Source organism: Acomys russatus, chromosome 6 (genome assembly GCF_903995435.1).
Source record: "Acomys russatus chromosome 6, mAcoRus1.1, whole genome shotgun sequence".
In the NCBI taxonomy this organism is placed as follows: domain Eukaryota; kingdom Metazoa; phylum Chordata; class Mammalia; order Rodentia; family Muridae; genus Acomys; species Acomys russatus.
This window is the reverse complement of record NC_067142.1, coordinates 9,730,538-9,756,219: the sequence shown is the minus strand read 5'-3', so window position 1 is coordinate 9,756,219 and position 25,682 is coordinate 9,730,538. Positions and strand designations below refer to the sequence as shown.

Sequence of the window (25,682 nt, the reverse complement as noted above, 5' to 3'; positions counted from 1 at the left end):
AATACTAGATTGAATAGGTTACCTAAGGGGAGAAGACCCACTATGAATATGGGTAGTGGTATGATCTCAATCTTGGGCTTAATAAAAAAGAGAAGGCAAGCAAGCTGAGCACCAACATTCATCTGTCTCTGTTTCCTGACTGTGAACTTGATGTGAGTAGTGGCTTCAAACTCTTATGATCACGACGACCTCACTGGATGCTATATCTTTCCAGCCATGATGTACCATATCTCCTTGAACTGTAAGATGGAATAAACTATTTTTTCTGTTCCTTTGCTGTCTGATTTTTGACCACAGCAACAAGAAAAGTAACTAATACAAACAAGCATATATAGTAGTAAGTATGTAGGTAGTATTAGTTTGTAAAGAAAAGGAAGTTCCTGCTATAGGTATAAGTAATCTGGGACGGTACTGGACTCAGTTCTCATACTGAGAATCCAATACTCAAGTTGAACCGAACAGAGGCAAGTTTGAAAACTGTAAGTGAAGGCATCTTTTTAGAACATTAATTGCATTTGTGTCTCTCTCCTTCTGATCTACCACACACTACTCCTTCTCCAAAGCATCAAATTTTGTGTCCAGGGTGGAGACAGAGAAAATTTGTTGTTATGAGCAATGATAATAACATCAGAACAAGGAAAACTTCTACCAGCTCTTAGTCCCTCCATGGTATATTTGTGACTTTATTTATTGCAATTGTAAGTGCCAGTATAGTCATGCACACACTGGGATATGTTTCTTCTTTAATGTGCCAGAAATCCAAGTGGGCAAATTTGTACATGAAATAGTGGATAGATATTTATACTAAAAAATATTGTGGCATTTAAAGCAGAGGAAGGAACACAAATGACAGCAATTGAATATAAGCTTTATGGGATTCTCTCCCACAGTAACCACCAATATATCATAGACTTGTTTTAAGATTAACTGTGTGTGCCCTTTAAGTGGAGGCATAAAGAAAGTGTTGTGTAGAATCCAGAGTGCATGTTTAAGCATTTGGCTTTTTGCCTACAATGGTACACCCTGATTCTTGATGAATATCCCCTTCAGTCATTCATTATCTGCAGGATAAAGAGTGGAAAACATTAATATAACCACAACCAATGACTCATGCAAGAACAGGATCAGGCAGTTTGATTGCTATGTGAATACTCAAAGATTGCAAATGTACAAGTGTTCCTGAAAGTTCACTTCAGTTTAGTTATTTATTTGCCTGAACATATGACTACCACAAACAAATATAGTTGAGATCTAGAGATGTTTTGTGTATATTTCGGTGTATGGAGGTGTATGTGTGCCTATGCATGTTGAGGTCAGAAGTTACAAGAGATTCTGCCCTCTCTTGTTTTTAAACTTAAAATTTCAGACAGGATCTATCACTGAGTCTTCAACTCATTTATTTATTTAAACCAATTGTCTGGTCAACAAGCACCCGCAACACATCTGTATCCACCTGTTTGTTTTGGGATTATAAGTGCACACTGTCAACAAACATTTTTACTTGGATTCTGAGAATCTGAATGCAGGTCAGTATTCTTGTATAGCAAATACTCTATCCACTGAACGCAAGACATGTGAATGTCTTTCTTGCGAAGTGTTGCTGTGGCTTAGACTTCTGGCTTTCTGACACATACTGAGCATCTATTTTGGGCCCTGGGTGGAAACTAAGTAGTGGCATCTGCTCGGGAGAGCATCCCCCACTGAGGGGCACTTCATGGTTTCCATGAGTGGTGTTGACTTGGGAAGAAGACTCAGTGGAATTGAGCCCTGATACACAAAGCCTGGCTTTGGAAGAATGCATCTGCAGGAGATGTGATCTGTGACAGTGTTGTATGAGATTAATGGAGGGGCATGATTGCTGCTGAGATTAGTTTCAGTGCCTAAAGGATCTAGGTGGTGCAAATGAAGGTATGACATATTTGGATGTAGACAGTGTTATCTGCACACCAAATGACTTTCACCACAGAACCCTTCTGCCCTATTAAAACAGTAGTCCAGCCTTTCTTCTATTCTCTTCTATAGAAACAGGCAATATGTGGCATTGAGCATATAAATTTATTCTTTAAAAAAATTTAATTGGTTCACTTTACATCTGGATTGTAACCCTGTCCCTTGTCTCCTCCATGTCCCACCCTCTTTCCCACAGTCCCGCAGTCCTTACAAAGGTGTAGCCATCCTCTCCTATCATTTGACCCCAGGCTATCAAATCTCATCCAGACTGGCAAGGATGCCCTGCCAGGGGAAGGTGACTAAGGAGTGTGCAACTGAGTCCATGCCAGAGACTGTCCCTGCTTTCCATAGGGGAGCCACAAGGAGAATTTGCTGCCTATTGGCTACATCCGAACAGGAGGTCTAAGTCCCCACCACACATGTGTCTCTGCAACACCCTCTCCTACCCCGTCCTGGATTTCTTGGCTCCTTTTATTTCCTCATGGAACTCCTGACCTTTCCAGTTTTTTCTATCCCCAACTCCATTCTTCAATTCATGATAACTTTCTGATATTGAACTTCTTTCGTTTGTCTTGGATATAGATGGGTCCATTTCATACCAACTTATACAAATGTTAAACTGCTTACAACTTTCTCTAATTTAGTCAAAACTGCCTCTTTTTATTGTTCCCTCACATAACCTAAGCTGGCCTTAAACTCATTAAGTAGCCAACAGTGGACCTAAACTTCTGATCCTCCTGCCTCTATTGACTGAAAACCTGAGATTACAAGTGTTCACCACCATGGCTAGTTAATACACTGCTAGGGATTTTTTTATGGCTTTGTGTATGCTGGACAAGTACTCAACCATATGAGCTGCATCCCAAACTAACAATATTCTCTTAATACCTCCCAGGTTCAGTTTTCTCCTGTATTTCTTACCCACATACTTCACATATTCTTATTAAAGTTAAAATATAGCTAGCATCATCACTTTAATGTCTCTCTCTCTCTCTCTCTCTCTCTCTCTCTCTCTCTCTCTCTCTCTCTCTCTCTCTCTCTCTCTCTCTCTCTCTCTTTCTCTGTTTTCATACCATTTTTCCCTTCAGGAGTCGGCATCAGTCTCTCATTAGCATATTTTTTGTTGTAACAGTATTTTTCTATGTATATTGCTTTCAATGCTATTCCAGAGTTTGACACATAGATGGCTCACTATATGAGTTTTCCCAGGGACTTAATGTAATTATTTTTATATCATTGGTTCCGTATAAGATGGTGACTTTTCCAAGGAGTGGAATAGCTGGGTCTTGAGGAAGCCCTATTCCTATTTTGCTGAGATAGCACCAGACAGACCATGTTCATAGCAGCCTTATTCATAAAAGTCAGAACATGGAAACAGCCTAAGTGTCCATTAGTAGAAGAATGGATAAAGAAACTGTGGTACATATACACTGTGGAATACTACTCAGCTATTAAAAACAAGGAATTCCCAAAATTTGTGGACAAATGGATTGAGCTAGAGATGATCATAATGAGTGAGTTAACCCACAAGCAGAAAGACTCAAATGGTATATACTCACTTATATCTGCATACCAACCCAAGGGGCATGTCCCATGAAAGTCTTCACTTACCAGGAGACTGGGACAGAGTGGAGGACATCCTATTGGGACTCTAAATGAGAGAAGCATGGGAGAATAGCAAAGTAGAAGGATCCAGAGGGTCCTAGAAACCTACAAGTAGAACATTATGATAGGCAGATTTGGGCTCAGGGGTCCCGCTCAAACTAAGGCACCAGCCAAGGACAATACAGGCGGTAAACTTTAAACCCCTACCCAAATCTAGCCAATGGTCAGAATATTCTCCACAGTTGAGTGGAGAGTGGGATATGACTTTCTCACGTACTCTGGTGCCTCACATTTGACCATGTCCCCTGGAGGGGGAGACTTGGTGGCACTCAGAGGAAGGACAGCATGTTACCAAGAAGAGACTTGATACCCTATGAGCATATACAGGGGGAGGTAATCCCCCTCAGGAACAGTCATAGGGGAGGGGAATAATGGGAAAATGGGAGGGAGGGAAAAATGGGAGGATATAAGGGATTGGATAAACATTGAGATGTAACAAAAATAAATTAATAAAAAATTTTTTTTAAAAAGATGGTGACTTTTTACTAACCAATTTCCCTAAAATCTCGGACTGCCTTTACAGAAAGCATTGAGAGATAAAATATGAACAGCAGCAGTTTTGTGATTTGGTCTGAGCAATGCTGACCTATTTTTCCTTTTAAGATCATGAAACTGAATGTCGAACGATCCTGTAATTAAGGTCAGCGCTAGGTGGTTGTTTATACTATCAGATTACAAAATAAAAATGGTTTTTTATATGTTTGCTGTTTTATTTCTTTTAGGGCAATGTCACTTTTTCCTGTTCAGAACCACAAATTGTCCCCATCACGTTTGTCAACTCCAGGAGGAGTTATTTGCTGCTTCGAGGCAACCCCCAAATTGATGGACTGTCAGTGAGTTTCCAGTTTCGAACATGGAACAAAGATGGTCTACTTCTGTCCACAGAGCTGTCTGAAGGCTCAGGGACCCTGCTGCTCATCCTGGAGGGAGGGACTCTGAGGCTCCTGATTAAGAAAGTGGCAAGACACAGAACAGATATCCTTACAGGTACAATCTTTGCTGACTTCTTTTGTAATCACTTCTTCCCTCCTCTCCCCTTCCTTCCCTGTCTGGCTGACTTTCTTCTCCCCATCCTTTTCTCTCCTGACTTTCCTTTCTCCTTCACTTCCCCACTCTTTTCCTCCTTCTTTTCTTTGTTTGTGGTTTCTCCTTTACCTAAGTCAACCAAACTTTAGTTTCTGCCTAAAACATACAAAACCATACACAAGAAGGAAGGGTTGTGCATTGGTGGAATATATACTATAAATGTGAAGGGGCTTGACCTCTCTCTCTCTCTCTCTCACATGCATTAATTAGACACACATAAACAGTGAAGTCTGAACTTATCACGTGTAATTTAACAAGTCTTCCGATTCCTTCACTGTAGCATTATCAGAAAATTAGGTGATAGATTTCTTATGCAGGAGTATTGAGCACACTCTACACCCTCTGTGAAGTGGTCTCCTTTGTCCTGTGTAAATATCTTTCACCCTAAAAATCATATTTACCATGGTTGCCCCCAAGAAGAGGCCATTTTACAAACTTTACACATTAAAAAATGCAGGGCAACTGAAATGTCTCCAGCATCACATGTTTCAAAAGCTAAGAAATTGTTTAGAATTCATCTGGCTTCCATGTCAAATTTCTACAACATTATGGAATTTTTTTTTACAGTCACCATGTTTTATTTCATATTAATTGATAAGCTTTAACAACTTTATTTCTTGAATATTTTAAACATAATAAGCATATACTATTACGTGTGACTTTGGGATATGAGAAAACTTCTTAACAATCTTAACTTGGCTGAAGTCTAGGAAACAGTGGTGTGTGTGTGTGTGTGTGTGTATGTGTGTGTGTGTGTGTGTGTTGTATGTTGTGTATACTTCATTTGTGTAGACACTGAAGCCATAACAGGACATTCTGTGAGAACATCAAGTGCTCAGAATCAATCAGCTATCTCCAGCCTCCAGGCTGAATTGATTGACTTCTTTCTTTCTTTCTTTCTTTCTTTCTTTCCTTCTTTCTTTCTTTCTTTCTTTCTTTCTTTCATTCTTTCTTCCCTTCCTTTCTTCCTTTCTTTTCTTTTTATTCTTGCATTTATTTATTTATTTATTTTGGTTTTTCAAGACAGGGCTTCTCTGTGTAGCCTTGACTGGCATGGAACTCACTGGGTGCAACAGATTGGCCTTGAACTAGCCTCTGCCTTGTGAATACTGTAGGTAAAAAGGTGAACCACTTCTGCCTAGTTTCAAGCTGGATTTTTTAAACTTGGAAGACTTGAACCTTTTCCCTCTTTCTCCAGTGGCTATCTTATAGATAGCTTTTGGCTATCCAGTGTTTTCTTGGATCACAAATGCTGAATGAAGCTGGGTCATGTGCATAGGCTGGAGCTGCAATATTCAGTTCAGTCAACAAACCATGTCAGAAATCTGAAGATAAACAATCCAAGTGAAATATGAGGAACCAGAGTTCATGTGAAAGTCATATCCCACTCTCCACTCAACTGTGGAGAATGTTCTGTCCATTGGCTAGATCTGAGTAAGGGTTTAATGTTTACCGCTTGTATTGTCCTTGGCTGGTGTGTTAGTTTGAGTGGGACCCCTGGGCCCAAGTCTGCCTATCATAATGTTCTACTTGTAGGTGTTTAGGACCCTCTAGATCCTTCTACTTTGCAATTATCCCATGCTTCTCTCATCTAGAGTCCCAGTAGGATGTCCTCCCCTCTGTTCCAGTTTCCTGGTAAGTGAAGGCTTTCATGGGACATGCCCCTTGGGCTAGTATGCAGATATAAGTGAGTATATACCATTTGAGTCTTTCTGCTTCTGGGTTAACTCACTCATTATAGAGACTTGATACCCTATGAGCCTATACAGGGGGGAGGAAATCCCCCTCAGGAACAGTCATAGGTGAGGGGAATAAGAGGAAAATGGGAGGGAGGGAAGAATGGGAGGATACAAAGGATGGAATAACCATTGAGATGTAACAAGAATAAATTAATAAAAAATTTTAAAAAAAGAAAAAAATTTTGATTTTAAGAAGTTTTCCTACCAATAAAATAAAGGCGATGATGAGGAAGGGTGTTATTTATCCAAAAAACCAAACCAAAACAAAATCAAAAACAAAAAAACCTAATCCAAGTGAAGTCCTACGTTGCTGGCTATTAACTATAATTCAGAACAGATTTTACTGCAATGCATCATTCTCTGTTTACATGACAATCTTCTCTCACTGGACTAAATAAAAATTATTAAATATTAAAGAATATAATATACTTGTCATAACCTGCTTAAGCCATGGGAAAGCCTCAAGTGTGTTTATGGTGAGACATGCAATGTCCCACTCTATGGCTCTCTACCTTATTCTCTTGAGTCAGGGTATTTCAATGCAACTTCAGGAAAGAATTTTATTTCAGCTCTCAGTTTGAGGGCACAGTCCTTGTAGCAGAAGCTTGAGGTAGATGCTTTGCTGCATGGCATCTGCAGTACAGAGACGCAGAGAAATGAATGCTTAGCTCAGTTTTCCCTTCTTACTCATCAGTGGAATGATGCCATTCACAGTGAGGGTGGGCCTTCACATTGCAACTCACTCAGTGTAGAAACTCTATCATACAAATGCCCTGAGGTGATTCTCTATCTTGTCAAACTTTCAGTCAGTAATAACTGTGACAACACCCAAAATGGAGCCATGACCTTTTTGAGACCTGATCCTGGATATGGCCACTTCTATTTATTAGATTCTAAGAAATGAAGCCAGCTCATTCTTAAGTGTATTAATTTGACAAGTGTGTCTAAATTAAGATGTGTAAAGCACTGGAGATCAGCCAGATACCTATTACAGGAAAGGCAGAGAAAAAGACCACTTTCCAAGCTGCAGAGACAGATTAGAAAGGAAAGTGTTTGCATCTGAAGCACAAGGGCCTGTGTGTGATCCCAAGATCCCATAAAAAGCTGGCCACGGTGACGTAGACTTATGAGCTCAGCCTGGGGTGCTTGGGGAATCTGTATCTCTGGATCTGGTGAGCAAGCTAACCTAGCTTAATCAGCTCTAGTCAAGGCAGAGATATTGTCTCAGAGGAGGTAGACTATGTGCCTTAGGTGAAACTTAGAGCTGTCTTCTGTGTTCTATGTGTGTGTTCACATATACATGGGCATCCTTCCTTCACACACACACACAGAAAGAGCCATAAAATTTCCTTATAAAACTATGGCAGCCATTAGTGAGAAAAATATATCTGAAACACTTGCATAGGATTGAGAAGCTGACTGATATATGCCCGTTCCCTGCATACTGAGTCAGGATCCATACTTACAAGGACCTCTGTATTATCAGGGTTCTCAACTTGCTTTATGGCCATGATGTTTTATCACAGCAATAAAATCCCTGCCTAAGACAGACCCATTCAGTAGGGTTGTAAAAGCTGTGAGCAGATCTGTGCAGTCAGAGGAGTTTTCTAAAATTTGTTAGATTTCTGTTAATAGAGGTGAGTTAATCACTTTAAATAATATTATTTTTCATGTTCATAGTTATAAAATTTAAACCACCATCCTGCTTATTTGGATAATATAGATGTGAGCTGGCACTGAGCTGTCTCTCACTAATTGGTAAGATATTTGAGTGCAGAGATTTGTAGGCCTTGGGTCACAAATCCAGTTTCCTATATTACAGGCCCTGGTGCAACTCTTCTCTAAAGAACCCAGGAACTGCTTCTAATATTAAAAAAACATGACAGTCCATTAACACATACTTTTGGCTAAGATAATGGCTGGAAAATGCTGCCAGTTACCCAGCTCTAAGGGAGAAAAAGTATTGTATCACTGTGGGCATGTCTCTCAATTCCTGCACCAAATGGAGAAAATTTAAATGAATAGCTGAGCTGATGATGCTTGTCTCAGAAGGCTAGCCTATAAATTATTTCCCCAAGAAGAATTTCCTAAATTTTGGAAAATTTCAATCTCTTAATGTCTTTCAAATGAACTAAAAATTTCTTGGTTCTCATATTTTTCTACCTGAAAAGACTGAGAGGATTTTTTTAAAAAGCCAAAACAAGCACTATAGATTTTTTTTCTGCTTTAAATTTCAAAACAAAATTATTTTGAAAATAATTGAGATATTATTGTCTTCATGGAGGAAAATAAAACACAAAAAATAGCAATTATCTCAGTGACCTTTGTGTGTGTGTGTGTGTGTGTGTGTGTGTGTGTGTGTGTACATGGGGTGGTATATTTCATTCCTATCTGTTCTAGGGTTATGGGTGCCTTTATATATTCACAGAGGTCAGAGAGGAATGTAGAGAACTGACTTTATCATTCGATGCTTTATTCCTTCATGATAGGATCTCTCATTAAACCTGGAACAATGCTGGTGGCAACCCAGGATCCTGCCCTCTCAAGTTTTCACTTTGTTCGGGTTACAGACCCCATGTGGACACATCTGGGTTTTGATGTACTGGAGATTTCATATCAGGCCATCATGCTTGCTCAGACTTCATATCTAATGAATTATCTTTTTGGAAAGCTTTAAGGGACAGCTGGTCTCCCTTGAGAAGTGTTGTGTACTATAAAGCAGAGTGTGACACTGTTTCTTGATTGCTCAGATTATTCAGAATTCAGAGTGCTGTCAGCATTTCACATTTCTCTCTCTGAGGGGGAAGTTGATTCTTGTGGAAAGGACAGCACAGGGGTATCATCTACCTTTCTACATTTAACTTTTCCTACAAGGACAATGCAGATCCAAGTTATTTGGAATCTTTTGGACTGAAGTGAGAGAAAGCATTATAAAGTAGATACACTCTCCACATAGAAAACATCTACACTCCAATGTTCTGGGTGATGGGATTTGATAAAGAAGAAAGAAAATAATAGTGTGTTTGCTTTGTATTTTGTTGTTTGTTTGTTTGTTTCTTGTCTTGTAAGGCTCATATGTGTGAGTATCAAGAGAGATAAAGAATCTCATCTTTTGGTCAAGGAGTTGAGGCTGGATCTATTGAGCATTGTATAGGACCTGATGCTTAGGCTAGACCACATCAGAATGATCCATAGTGAAAAAAAATCTCATCAAACTTCATGATAGGATCATTTTAGGAGCTGCATACCTAGAATAAAAAATATATGAATTAGATGGTAAGCTAAAGGAACCAAGGTGGCATTAATCCTAAGGTATTTCATTTAGCTTGCAATATGTCATTTTTGATGATTTCTTTGAAAATATGTAAGAGGTTTGGCCTATTTTCGCCAAGTCCTTAGAGAAAGGGCTAAAGGAAAGTTAATGATTCCAGACCATGCTCTCTGTGAGTCAGAGTTTCCTTCCTGATAGTGTGATAAAATACCCTAATAAATGGAACATAGGGAGCAGTGTTTATTTTACTACACCGTTTCAGGGTACAGTCCTTCATGGTGGAAAAGGTGTGGGATCAGAGGCTTGATGGAGATGCTCCCATTGCATCCTCTGCTAGGAAGCAAAGAGTTGAGTGCTCCAATTCTTTTTATACTGTTCAATACCACAAGCTAAGGAATGATGACATCACCCACAGTGGGAGGACTCTTCAACCTAACCAATGCAATCCCCACAGGCATACACAAAATCTAACCTAACCAACCTATCCCTTCCAAGTGAGCCTGGAAGTTTGTTCCCGGAGTAATTTTAAATCCTGGCATGTTGACAATTTATACTATGCGCTTACCCTTGACAAAAGTGTACAGTGACGTCAACCAGGACAATGATACATTTAGACTTGAACTTGTTTTTTGCTGTTACTTCCATAAATAACACATGTAAAGAAGACGACTCTCAGTGTTAAAGCTCTAGGGAGAAACTTCAATGTAATAATAAGAAACATGCTATTTTGGATCTAAAGTTGTATCTCTTATTCCCAAATATTTTACTCAGTGGGTACACTCCAGAGTTAGATGGACTTTATACAAGATGGCAAGAGAGTCTACTTTTTAATAAAGAGATATGTGGTCTACATTAAATGAGTTTGCTATTCAGTGTCATAATATATATACATTAATATCTCAATAAAGATTTAGTGAGAGTTTTGCATATGACGTGTGTTATGCTAGCATCATGTATGTCGTGTATGCTTGTGGATATCATGGATAGACAGATATTGAGTGTCTCTTCTATCACCCTTCACCTTGGATTTTTGAAGCAGGGTATCTAATCTAACATGGGGCTTACTGGGTTGCCTAGACTGGCTGACCAGTGAACCCCAGCACCCACCTGTCTTCATCCGCACTGCTGGTGTTATAGGCCTGGGCTGCCAAGCTCAGATTTTACATGTGTTTTTTGGCCTCTGAATGCAAGCCCTTATGTGTTCACAGCAGGCAATTTGCCCACTGATCTGTCAACAGGCCATTTTATAGTTAGTATATTCCTAATGATTCTGCAGGGGGATTATCATTCATGGCAAGGACTAAGGTGATTTGAGATTTACTTCTGCAAGAACAAACCCTCTTCCATAGACTTTGCCACTTATTACCTGGTCATTTTTATTGCAGCCCCCTGTACTCCTGGGCACATTTTGGAACTCAGAAACAACATAGGCTCTCAACAATATGAGTTTGAGAGAATACACTCAAAGCATCATAGTGCAGAGTGAGCCTGGCTGAATCCATTCAGGAACTGGAAAGTCCACTTAGGCAAAGCGCATATAAGTAAAAGACACTTAGTATTCCTGACTTATTGTCTTCTACCTCCCCAAATCCCCTCCCACAGACTGCCTTGCATTTTGGAGACACAAGGCCACATGGTCCTGAGATCTCAGCACATGTTCTTCCAGGAACACATATCATTGCTTTATAGTTATTTTTCCTCTTACTCTCTCTCTCCCTTACTCTCTTCTTCCCTCTTCCACCTTCCACTCCTCCACTTTTTCTTTCTCCTCTCTATCTTTTCTTGCTTTTCCCTTTTCTCCCTCCTCCCCTCCCTATTCTTTCATTCTTCCTTGTTCTTTACTCCTTTCTTTCTTTCTTCCCTTTCCTTACTTCTCCTTTTCTCCCTTCTTTCATATCTCCCTCCCTCTATTTTTTCCTCTTTACCTCCTTCCCTTTTGTCTTTCCTCTTTACTTCTCTTCCTCTCTTCTTTCTTTTTGCTCTTCTCTTCTTTTTGTGTTTCAAAAGGCGATCTTGCTTTATAGCACAGCTAGCCTTGAGTTCTGAGTTTTCTTGCCTCATTTCTCTGAGTGCTGGGGTTACAGAGATGAATACCATGCTAGCCTCATGTACTACCATTTTAATTCTTATGTATGTATGACTCAGTGATTATGGTTTTGTATGTTCATTTGTTGAACTGCTGTTGAAAAGAGCCCTACTTGGCTGCCAGGCTAGGGAAGTCCAGTTCTGGAGACACCTCTGTCCTCTCTCACCAAAGGGAGAGAGTGTCTAAATTTTACAGACACTTTAGCTAATTTGTCTGCAAGATCTCAAAGAGAAAATTAGGTCAACTCCATTCCTTGGTATTTTGAAGAAGGTCAGCAAAGCAAGAATTGTCTTTGGATGTTGGACCCTTCTGACTTAGGGAGGAATACCCAGTGCCAAATCCTTTATAATACATATGAAAGCCCCCATCTTTAAGAAACTTTGTGCCATTTTCAAAGATCCTGATAATAGCTTTGGGTTTTTTTTTTTTTTTTTTTTTTTTTCTGTCTCCATGAGATGAAGTCAGCTTTGCTAAGTCTTTTTATATTTTCTATGTCCTAGAAGTCCTGTGACAATACAAGCATGCTCACACATTCAAGCACACTCAATATTCTAGTGTGACTCAAAGTAGATATAGTATTTTGGATCTTGACTATATTTTGAAGGGTTATGTTGAAGTTCTGGTCCCCACTGAAAGAGGTATCAAGAGGCAATACAACTTCTAAGAGATAAGATTCCATGCTTCTCAAATCTAAATATTTACTGTAATAAATAGAGTGACAAAACAGAACTTGGTATATATGATAAAATAGTTTTTAAGAGAGGTGTTTGTATATATCAGAGAGGCCAAATATATAGCTTTTGGTCATCTATAGAAAATTAAAAGACAAGTATTTAAATGTGAGCATTTTTATTATAATCTTCTGTTAGTTAGCTTTATGCCATGAAGAGAAAATGCCTGAGATACACAATTTACTGAATGGAAATTTCTTTGGCTTAGTTCATTCAAGATTTTATTCCATAGTCACCACACAATGAATGCATGGATTGATCTCACCAATGATTGTGAAAGATACGAATTCTAAAAGGGAAAAGAAGCTAGCAGCGATTTTAGAAAATTGTATTACAACAATTAGATGTTGTAAAATATCTCAAACATAAGAAATATATGCACTCATTATAAATATTAATTAAATGCTAGCCACTAGAGCTAAGGGGTGAGGAGATAGCCATGTTACAAGGATGGAAGAGTTCACCCTTATTAATACTAGTGGACAGATGCCTATAGTCTACATCGTTGAAATTAACAGTGGCTCCCTAATACTGCCCCTTTATAAGCCTACTGTTACTAGCCTCCATCTACACATAAAATAAACAAATTGAGTCCAGGAATTCATCCTCAGCTTCCAATAAATTGTAACACATGGCTCAGTGTTTTAGCTAAAATCATATTGAGGAGAAAATCCTATTAGTGATGGCACATAAACACAGAGACAAGAGCTTTGACTCTCTTATCAAGCTGTCTGATTACACATAGAATTTGAGATTCAATTGACGAAACTGTGTAGCGACATTCCAGGTTATGAGCAATTGGGCTATGCAGGACTGGACTTTCAATATGTCTAGTTTCAAGTCTATTGTTCTGATTAAACAATCAGATCAAAGGCAATATATGGGGAGGAAGGAGTTTATTTCCACTCATAAGCCATAGTCCATCTTTGAGGAAAATCGAGGCAAGATCTCCAGCAAGTACCTAAATAAGAAACCATGGAAGAATGCTGTTTATTGGCAAATTATGAGGATCAATGCTAAATACCACCAGTTGAGGGAATGGAACACACACACACACAATAAACCAGATACACCTGTGTCAATCAACAAACATGCTATTCCCCACAGACATATAAGGCAACCTGATCACAGCAACCCCTTACTGAGACTCCCCTCTCAGATGATGCTGCACTGTGTTAAGTAGACAGTAGACAGTTACCATGCCCCTAACCATGTATTAAGGCCAAATTGAAAATATATAACAGCCTAGTAGTTTCTATTATATTTGTACCTTTTTCATGCTTGATAAATATAAATGATGAAATTGACTTTCTTGATTCATTTTGGTTTCTCCATGCTTACTCCAGCATGGATCTGAGAAGTGAGATGATGATGAAGATGATGATGGTGATGATTAAGTATTATTATTAATAGAGAATAATTTATTAGCTACACATTTATTACACATTGATTATACATGTATTACACATTTATTAGCTATACTTTCCTTCAATTTCTGAGTTTCCATTTTGGTAATTTCTTTGTATTTTTTATTTTGTTTCCTTTTAATTTAAGCTTTAGGAGTCTGTATTCTGTACAGGTATAATGATGGAGGCTGAAGAAAAGTTGTATGCCCCAGCAGATCCTGAATATAATTTGAAGGTGAAACATAGAAGTGAAGGTTCCAGGGCAGGCATGGGAAAGACATATGATGTGAGATTAAAGGAAGGCTTCCTCTTTAAAGTTCAGAACGAATCAAATTTAACCAAGGAATGAATGAGGAAAAGTAAGTTACCATCAGGAAAGAGATGTATGATGAAAAACAGCCATATAAGATTCCATGAGAGTTTTGTGTAGTGTTTTGAACAGGTTTGCCTCCTATAGATTCATGTGTTTGAATGCTTGGCCATAGGGATAGCCACTATTAGGAAGTGTGGCCTTAATGGAGGAGGTATGGCCTTGGTAGAGGAAATGTCTCACTGTGGAGGTGAGATCTTAAATGCTCAAGGTATCCTCAGAATAAAAACACATTCAGTCTTCACCTTGCTGCCTGTGGATCAGAACTCTCAGCTCCTTCAGTACCATGATTGCCTGCATGTTGCCATGATTCCCACCATGATAATAATGAACTGAACATCTGAAACTGTAAGCCAGCCTCAATTAAATGTTTGCCCATATAAGAGTTGCCTTGGTCGTGGTGTCTATAGCAATAAAGCCCTAACTAAGACATGTGGGATAGCTGCATAGCAAACATCAGAATAGAATGGGCACTGAGGAAGCAGGCCTTGTCAATATTGAAGTGCATCTTGATGGCTGGAAATAGTCTTGAGCTTGAACATAATTTTAGCATTCAGCAGTTGCAACTGGACATTTCTGTCTGTACTAATAAAGCAGCATCATCACATTCAACCTCAGGTTTTTGACAGACACTAATGATGACAACACTGTACAGTCATTCCCTCATACACTAACCAAAGGCTTCTAGATCCTTGGTGCCTTGAATCATGAGCCAGATTTGTACAACTAGGACAGCTTGAGCCTGTCATTTATGGCAAGGCAGTGCAAGTGCTTGCTGCTGATATTTGGCAGGGGAATTTCTTCTGCTCAGATGCTTTATTAATCAACAGGCATTTAGAGAGAGCAAGACATTGCCCTGATGATGCCAAGGGAGACACAGAAACATGACTCACACTCTGACCCCCAGCCATTCTTCATTACACTGGAAACAGAAGGCTTACACAAATTGTTAAGTAAGAGCACAAAGCTATAAATCACGTGACCCAATGAATGGATCAGACAGTGGAATTTTACAGATATTTATAGGAAATTATTGAGGACCAGTGTATTCGAGAGGAAACACTTTGTTTGGCTCTTTTCTATAATTGCTTCTTTAATTGTTTATTGGCCTGTAATTGTAGGTTTCATTATAACATGTTCACAGGTACATGTAGGTATATTTATCATTTCTACCTTATTGCCCTCTTTTGTCTCTCACACTCTTGCTGGTGCTTTTCCCAAATGGTCCTACTACCATGCCCTTTTTAAAGTATACCAATAACTATAATGATGATTGATTACAGAGCCATGTATAAGGGGTTACTTACAGGAGCATGCACAATATACCAGTGACTACACAACTAAAATCATTGTTTTCCCCCTCCATTGCCTCTGTTAACCCCTAGAAGCCCCTTCTTGCTCCATTAAACATCTTGATTGACTCAGTCTTGTGCAGGTCGACAGGGTTGTTTTACTATTCTACTCCCAACCGCTGTGATTGCCTGTATATTTTTCATTTATTAAAGTTAATAAGCCATTTAATGGCTGTGATCTATTCTGTGTTATATACGTGACTGTAGTATAAAGTCAAGAGGCAATTGCACCTTGTTCCTACAGTTTATAGGAGGATTCCTGCAGAGTAAAGCATCTTGGAAAGTAGAGGATGGATGTGGACAAGAGAGGAGACAGGAAGGTAGATATAGAGGTTGCAGAAAATAAGATGTGTCCTGCTCTGTGGACAGCGGTTTACATGGATAGCTGAATGTATTAATGTAACTTCATAGGAATCTCATGTACAGATGGCTATTGGAAAATGGAGACATATTGGAGCTTGCTTCCAAATGGAACATAAAACAAGCAGGAGCTTTCTTTTTTCTTAATTTTAATTTTATCAATTTATTCAGATCACAGCTCAATTGTTATTCCATCACTTGTATCCTCCCTCCTGCTTTCACCCTATTCCTTTCCTCTAGGTCTATGACCAAGGGAGACCTCCTGCCCCACTATACGGTCATAGGCTATAAAGTCTCATCTTGGTAGCCTACTTATTCTTTCTTTGAGTGCCATCAGGCCTACCTACCAAGGGGAGGTGGTCAAATATGGGGAACCAGAGTTCATGTCAGAGTTAGTCCTTACTCTCCACATAACTGTGGAGAATTTCCTGTCCATTGGGTAGATCAGAGTAGGGCTTTGATGTTTACTATTTGTATTGTCCTTGTTTAGTGCAATAGTTTGAGCAAACCTGACTGGGCCCCAATCCACCAATGAAGATGTTCTTCTTTTAGATTTCTAGGACCCTTTGTGTCCTTCTATTTCCCTGTCTCCTATATTTCTCTTTCCTAGAGTCTCAGTTCATTTTCCAGCTTCCCTGTATACCTTAGGAGCATGTGCACATGCTTTGTCCATGGCTGGGTGTGATGGCATTTGTCTTTAATCCCAAAACTGAGAAGCAGAAGTAGGAAAATCATGAGTTTGAGACTGGTTTCTGTAGAAGAAAATACTAATAAATGTGATAATCCAGTCTATTATACAAGGAAGAGTTAATAGCATTTGATAATGGGTAAACAACTGCTGTCCGAAGAAAGAATGGCTCAGGAAATAGATTATAATGGTCCCAGTAATCACAATATGTTCTTCTACTATGTGACTGGCATTTTGAAATAGTCTTATCTATCTATCTGTCTGTCTATGTATCTATCTATCAACTATCTATCTATTTTTGTATTCCCTTTGTGGTTCTTACAAAAATTGTGGTCCCCTGGAGGGGGAGACCTGGTGGCACTCAGAGGAAGGACAGCAGGTTGCCAAGAAGAGACTTGATACCCTATGAGCATATAGAGGGGGAGGTAATCCTCCTCAGGAACAGTCATAGGGGAGAGGATTAATGGGAAAATGGGGGGGGGGAGAGAATGGGAGGATACAAGGGATGGGATAAACATTGAGATGTAACAAGAATAAATTAATAAAAAAAATTTTTTTAAAAATTTGAAGTACTTCTAAACTGATAAGTAATCGTAGATGATGTTCCACTCTGGGAAAAATGGCTGAATTGAGTTTTCTGGAGAATAGGAAGTCCACACTTATAAGTAACATCCCAGTCTATTATATATGTTTTACATAGGAGGAAACAGGTTTAGAAAGATTAAGAAATATGTATAAGTTCCTGCAAATCATAAGGGCAAGGGTCTGATCTAAAGGAGAATGAGTAGGAAAAAGTCTGCAACATGTTTATCCAGGGTTGACAATAGAAGGCTCAGGATCCATGTTTCAGCCTGAGCTGTGCTCCTCCTGCCTCTGTGTGTAACTGAGAACCTTGGGACATTAATATCCTAAACAAAAATGACTACTGTTTCTTCTTCATAGAGTCGTGGGGACTAGAGAGATGGTATATGCATTAAAGCATAAGCCCCATCTTTAAAAAGTGGGTGTAGCAATGTGTACCATTAATCTAGGGCTAGAGAAACAAAGAGAGGTGGATCTCTGTGGTTCTATGGCCAGCCAGCCTAGCCAACTTAGTAAGCCTATGACCATGGAGAGACGTTATTCCAAAATTCAAGGCTGAGGGGCTAGAGATATGGAGGCTCAGCAGTTAACAGCTACTAACTACTAGCTACTGATTACTCTTGCAGATGATTGTTTTCAAATCCCAGAATCTATATGGTAGCTCACAGCCATCTGTAACTCCCGTAACACAGGATCTGATGCCCTCTTCTATGCTCCAAGGACATGTATGCAGTGCACAGCAGGCATAATATTCATATATATAAAATATATTAAAAAATCAAGTCTTCTGTTTATTTGCAGAGATATTTTCACACACACAAACACACGAACACGCACACAAATAAGTTTAAGTAGTCCAGTGGAAGTGTAAACTAATAAATCTATTTGAGAAATTGTTCTGTGGTTCCCCAAAGGCAGTCATGTGGAATTGCCTTGTAACCCAGAAATGTCACATGCAATGTACACATAGAGTCTAGAGAACAAACACTCATACAAATATAAATTCTAAAATATGCACAGCATAATTATTTGCCCTAATTCAACCAGAAAGCAACACAATTATTTAGTTCAGTGAATGAATAAACACAATATGAAATAGCTACACAATGGAATATAATTAAGCCACAAATATATAGTTTTGCTTTACAAATGGGTTAAACTTACATTCTTTAAGCTAAGTAAATCAGTAACAAAGTGAAAAATACTGTGTGTTATACTTGTGAAAAGGCAAATTCCTAGTGGAAAGAGACAGATAAATGAGTAGGACTAACGTTACAAGTTTACAAAATGGAAAATATTTTTATATTGATTATTTTAATTGTTTCAGAAATCTGAACATACTAAAAGCTGTTGAGTTGTAATATCTGTCGTATGGATTATATTTCATTAAAACAGTTAGAAAATGAAAACTAAGGCTGGCCAGGCATAGTGGTATTGGTAACTAATTTTGCTACTGTTATGAATTACAATGCAAATGTGTGACATGTGGCCTCTGTGAAAGAGTCATTCAACCCCACAGGTTGAGAACCACTACTCTAGATCCTCTCACACTCCCTAGAGGCAGAAGGGAGTGGCCAATTCCCAACAGCTATCAATCATGAGGGTCATGACTAGCACTCAAGAAAGAAAAATGGATGGACACTAATTTTTTTAAATATACTTGATCAAGTTTTAAACAAATGGAGAGTTTTCTGGAAAAAAAAAAAAAACATGCACAGGGCCACTGACAGCTGTTCGTTCATAAGCTTAGGTTTGATAAGGGATGGGCAATCATCTAAAAATGTGTGATATGCATGTATTAGCCAATGTTCTCTGGAGAAGTATAACCAACATACTGTATGCTGTAAAAGATATTTTTAGATTGGCTTACAAAGTTTCTGATGCCTAGTATAACAGTAGTTTTCCTACAGTACAAAAGGTTGAAAAGCCAGTGTCAGCTCAGTCCAGGAGGCTCATGTATCAGGTGTTCCAGTGTGGTGATGAAAGCCTCCAGGATTTTGGAGAGCTGCTGCTCTTTAGTCTTTGTTGGAAGGCTATGTGAACTAGGTTCAGTTGCCAGCAAAAAATGGTAGCCACAGCAGCAATGGGGGCAGCGGTGGTGTAGACACACTCACAAGCCTGCTGTGAAGATAGGCAGGCAAAGCAATAACATGATTCTCTGGGATCTCCCTCTATCTTGGCTACCATGGAAAATTACCATCCACCATGGAAGGATCTTCACTCCTCAGAGAGTCCTTCCAGGAAATCCCTTCCTAGATTCTCTAGGAAGGCAAATCCCTTATTAAATCTTGGGGACAGACAGTGTTGAAAATTGCAATGTGTAATAGATAGATAGAGGAGACCTAGTTATACCTGTCTACTCATAGTCCCTCTGTGTATTCTCCCTTCTCATTCTCAGTATGGAAATGTTCTGTTTGGAATAAGGGCTGCTAAAGGAAGAGGAGAATTTCACAGCTAGGTATTGGGATTTGCTATTATTAGAGAGTTGTTTCCATTTTATGTCATTTCTTGGAGAAGAGAATTTTCTGATTCTGTGACTTCATTCCTGTGAGAAAAAATAAGGGTAGATGGAAGATAGGCCAAAGCTGGTTGGTTAGCTTTGAGACTGTCCAGTGTCCTCTGGATCAGACACTGAGAATCAACACATTGTGCTTTTAGAAAAAGGTGTGTGAACGTTGGTTCTTGTAATAAGTTGCTGTTTGGGTTGATATCACTTTAAAATTGGAGAACTTTGCCACCATCCAGGTGCCATGCCACAACTGAGGATCTTCTAAACTTCAGTTTCTTCAACATCTGCTGAATGCCACAGCAGTAGCCCCAGTAAGATGCTCTTACCACAGCTTTTCTCTTTTCCTTGAAAAATACCTCTTCACTAGAGCTGTTTATCTCAGGAAGTTTGGAAAGGGGAGCAATCTGTTGGAGAGAGTTCTTTCTAATTTATGAATAATTAATTTTACTTCTGCCTTGTTTTTCTGCTGGTTTGCATGTTGTTGAGATTGAACATAGGGCCTTTGAATGCTGGACAGATTCTGTAGACATTGAACTACAACCCTAGATTTATCTTTTAAAACATGGTTTTTAAAGACATTTATTTATTTTTTGTCTCTCTGTGTTTATGCACATATAAACACGTACTGTGAGCATATATATGGAAGTCAGAGAATACTTTACTAGAGCCAATTCTCTTCAGTTTATGTATTCCAGGGATTGAAGTTAGGTCTTCAGGTTTGTCTAAAAAAAAAAAAAGAAAAGAAAAGAAAGGAAAATGAAAAAGAAAAAAAGAAAGAAAGAAAAGAAAAAAATTGAGGGTATTTGAGGAAGAACCCTCACCTTAACCCCTAGCATTTACATACACATATACATAAAGATACTTACACACCCACAAACTATCACACACCACCACCACCAATGATGACAACAACAGCCAAACACAGAGAGACATGGAAAATGATATTAGAAGAGATCAGGGCCCAGAATTTACATAAGAACAAGTAAAGGAAGGCTCTGGTTCCTACAACTATTCCATAGCCATCTCCTATGATGGTGTGCCTGTGTAATGAAGCTAGATGGAAAAGCCCATGATTAAAGTGAATTTCTATGGCATTTGTGTACTGCCATCCTACTGCGGCCTATGCCTAGACAAATGCTTGGTTCCGGGGTACTAATCAGACCCTGCATCATGAATCATACTTCCATTTCCAGGCCTATGGAGAGCTTAACTTCAAATGCAATTTCTTGTGTTATGGAAATATATTTAAATTAGTATACAAAGGAGAGCAAAACACACCTAAAGTTGCTTTGCACCTCAAATGTTCTTGCAAAATATCAAATGTCCAACCTTAGGAATCACTGGACAGAAGTTTTACTTCATTAATACAGTCCCCATGGCCAAGACACAAATCCTAGCTTGTCTGAGACAGCTGCCCGTGAAAGAAGGTAGGGCCACCAGGTAATGTAGCCTCTGGTTCTCCCCTTTATTGGAAGCAGATGTGGAGGGATCTGGCTGGTGATATGGCAGGTTCCAGTTATTTGAGCTCCTCTGGGAAGGTGGAGCATAGCTACCCTGGTGGGAGCACAGCTGGGCTCCAGGCTTGGTACTGAGACAGCCCTGTGCAGATTCTCTACACAAAGACTCAGAGCTGCTCACCATGCCTTGGTTACTGAGAGCCAAGCAGACCTCTTCTGTCTTCTTACCAGAGCACTTCTCAGTGAAGGCTAGGACTGAGAGGGGCTGCCTGTACGCTCATATCACCTTCTGAGAATATACACCACTGCCTGTTGTTCCCAAGTTGAATACCCCTCATTTGTGCCTCTGCTCTAGGGCATGGATCTGTATCTCTGTTTTTTCATTAGAATCATTCAAATACATTCCTTTGTGTGTATGTGGGAGGGGCAGATAAAAAGTATCAGGGAGATGAAAATACATGTGTTCCTATGTGAGGTTATGGGGTTATTTATTTAGAGGTATTGGGGCACCAGGGTATGCATGTAAAGTCGGAGGACAAGCTTTGGGTGTTGGTCTTCACCTTTGCACCTTATCATGAGAAAGGATTTGAAATGTGCTGTGTAAGCAGCGCTAGCTAGCCTGCAAGATTTTCTGGATTACCCTGTCTCTACCTCCCATCCTTCTCAAGCATGATAAATGCTGTGCCATTGGCTTTGACTTTTAGGTTGGTCATCCGACAGAAGTTTTACCTCATAAGTACAGTTGCCATGGCCAAGACACAAATCCTAGTTTGGATTTGTGCAAGGGATTCTGCCCTCTGAACCATCTCAGCCCCATTGAAGTTAAGGCTTTTTTGTTGTTATTATTGGTTTGTTATTGGTAGTGTTTGTTTGTTTAGGTACAAATGCTCAAATTTTCTCCATCGAGATTTTTGAGGAAATTGATTTGAGTAAAGTATTCTCCAAAACCCTGTTTTAAAGGCTCTTGATGGACCCTCTTCTTGTCCTGGCACACCAGGCCTTGGGTGATGAGTTTTTCTTCCTACCAGCTTTGATTTTTGTCATCATCCATGTATTTCTCTTTCTATTGTCTTTTTCTATTTTCTATTTATTTATTATCTAGCCAGATGTCTGTCTCCTAAGGTTTTTGCTTGATGGACTATGAACTTTCTCTTACCTACTCTATGAAACATTCCTACGCATACTATTTTATTACCTCTTTCTTTCCTGCCTGTCGCTACTGTCTCACCTGGTGCTATAAATTGCAACTCTTTGTTGTTGAGCTTATCTTTAATTTTTTATTAGCATATATTCATTATATGTAATTGGTTCATTATAACATTTTCACACACAAATGTAATGTACTTTGTGCATATTCACCCCCCATTGATCTCTTATTCTCTCTTTCTCCTGCCCTTATCCACTCTTACTGATGCCTCCTCTTCCAAACAAATTCCCCTTCTGCTTTCATTGTCTTTGCTCTTAATAACCCAATGAATTTCATTGCTGTTGGTTCAAGGAGAGTGGGTGGGGATGTACACATTCTGAAGTACCTTACTAGTGGCTATGACACTGAAAGAAATGCCCTGTAATCCGAAAACCATTAACTGAGTAGAAATTATGGTGCATTGAGGTATCTCAAGCTCCTCACACTGTATTCAGAGTGTTGGTGGAACAAATCTTGTGTCTATCTTATGTGGACAATCGTAGATCCTGTGAATTTAAGAGGGAAAACAGTCATGATATGACCAGAATCAGCCTAGGTGTTCATTGGTTGGACTGTTAGTTTCTTTGTCTTTCTCTTTGGCTTAAAATCAAAGGGTGGTGTTTTAATCTTTTTGGAAATTATACCTGATTTTTTTACTGTGAATCATTCCAAATTACAAAGACCCTAGTCTGTTTTAGACTCGTAGTTCTGTTCATCAGCCTTAGTTCACATGAGTGTCTGGATAAAGTGTCTGCACATACACTATAGTAGGAATTATAATCTCTAGAGCCATCTTTAAGGACAGAGAGTGCTTCCTTTTTCACATGAGGAAACTGTGGCTATGAGAATGAAGGCAGCTCAGCACACAGCAGGCATAATGGAGGTCATCTGAATGATGAGCACAGCATGAATCAGTTCCATGTTATTGTGGCCTGAGCAGTCAATAGGACAGATTTTTCTCAGTGTTCAATAGACCATACACAAGCAGCAGTGTCCATAGTAAAAAATTTTGGAAAGGAAATAACTGAACCTTCATGACTACATCCTAATGCAGTTTCCTCTGTAAGATAGGTTGATGTTGCAGCGCAGCTGAAAGGGATCTGGGGCAAAGACCAGGACAGGTTGTATTTCATGAGCAGCCTTATGGCTCTCCAAACGCTCTTGGATTTGTCCTCAGCTCATGTTTTATCCCTTTAACAATGACACTAGGTATGGTCATATTTGCAGGTGGTGAGTCAGAGCAGGTGACTTGGCAATGTTCTCTGAAAACTTAGGAAAAACTGTTGGAGTCCAGAGTTCAGCCAGTCAAGGTGCATGCCACCAAACCTGACCACATGAATTCAGTTCCTCAGAACCAAGTAGTAGAAGGAAAAACTCCACTCGCTTTGTCCTTTGACCTCTGCATGTGCACACACACCCTACATACACAAAACACAGAAAATCAACTAACTTGGAAACATTTCTACAGATGATATTCAGTTAATCTGTTTCCTAACTGCAGTAGGAAACTTCCTGTGCCTCACAATGGCATGCATTTTGTCCACTTCAGTAATCTGACACTATAGAAGAAGCAACAGTGTCTAGAGAATGAGGCAATGTGGAGTATAAGGGAAGGCTGCTAGGATATTGAAGAGGATTTGCCCAGAGCATATTATATTCTCAAATGAAACTGTCCTTGCATAGCTGAGATTATTAATGTCAATTGTCACCTTGACGGGATCTAAATTCACCCAGGAGCAAACCCCAGGAACACCCAACAAGGATTACAGAAATTAAGGGGAGACAGAATATCTGTGAGGGGCTCTCTTGAATAAAATAGTTGATGTGGGAAGACCCATTGTAGCTGTAGCGAGACAATTCTCTGGGATGGAGAACTGATCCTGCATTTTATACATTAGAGAAAACAAGCTAAGCAGCAGGATGCATCATCCTTCTCGGTTTCCATATTGTGGCTGTGATGTTGCCACCTGCCTCAAGCTCCTGCTGCCTTAATTTCCCTGATACTATGGCCTGTATGCTTGAGCCATGAGATGAAATAAACCCGTTATCTTTTGAGTTAATTTTGTCATGGTATTTTATCACAGAAATAGGAAAAGGAAACTAAGAAAGTAACCCTGTATAATTAAATCAATAATTTCCCAGAATCAGTGAAGCTCAGTGTTAGAGAGCTCACATAGGGTATGCTAAGTCCCATTTTTGATTCTTGAAACCATTGATATAAACAAACAATCAAACAAAAAAAAGTGTGAAAGTTTTTACCAACAGTAGAATACAAACTTTAGAAAAGTCAGAGGACTAAAATGACCTATGCCACCTACAGATGAGGGTACAAATCCTAGTATCATTTTGAGGGGTTTTAACTGTCTGGTTTTTTTTTCAGTTTTGTAAACTCTGCAGTCACTCAACACTGTACTAAATAGTATACAGCATGCCTTAATTTGTCACTGATGTCACATATATTATGTTAGTCCTCATTGTTTCTGACGGGAGACTATCAGAAATGGTTTAGGAAATGAGACTAAGCTCTGAGGCAGAGGAGAGAGATGGTCCTCATGGAACTGCCCTTCCTGTTTCTCTTGTAGGCAGTGCATTGAATGATGGCCTGTGGCATTCTGTCAGCATCAATGCCAGGAGAAACCGCGTTACTCTCACGCTGGATAATGATGCTGCTTCCCCAGCTTCAGAAACCTCCTGGCTGCAGATTTATTCTGGAAATAGTTACTACTTTGGAGGTAAGTTTACTAGCCATTGAGACTACAAATAAGGGGCAGGGAAATTATTGCACTACATGCTTTGTCAATTAGACAACCCTTCCTATATCTGTGCATGCACACATGCAGGCACATTCAAGCACTAAGTAGTGAGAAACACAAAACCTCAGAAAATTGTGCACATGTAAGCCATTTAGGGCCGTGTTGAGGGCAGAAAGAACTGGGGCTACTAAAGCTGGGTTACATAACTCACAAAGTTCCTTGGTCACACTGGAAAGGAGAAACTCAGCTGAATACTTCAAGAATAGGAGCAGAGAGTCAGCAAGTACCTGCAAGAAGAAAAACTTAAATGGGAGGCATCAGCAATCTGCTCAGGCATCCAGGCCACTCCACTGCCACTTAACATTGTCAGCCTCTTCTCCCCTTTCCAATGACTTATAGATCATCCACAACCATGGAAGGCAACAGAACAAGGTGGAGAGGAGTTCGGGGCTCCACAGCGAAGTGCTGACCCACTGCTGCTTCTGAGTCCG

The 25,682-nt window shown here is 39.4% G+C and overlaps 1 protein-coding gene across 1 annotated transcript in view; it reads left to right on the top strand.

Moving 5' to 3' along the window:
* LOC127190912 (contactin-associated protein like 5-1-like) overlaps positions 1–25,682 on the top strand; it is a 721,994-nt gene that overhangs the window by 270,815 nt on the left and 425,497 nt on the right. The window contains exons 8-9 of the mRNA XM_051148186.1: positions 4,338–4,602; positions 25,021–25,170. Of these exons, the coding sequence (XP_051004143.1) occupies positions 4,338–4,602; positions 25,021–25,170 (415 nt within the window). The remainder of the gene's footprint in view (positions 1–4,337; positions 4,603–25,020; positions 25,171–25,682) is intronic.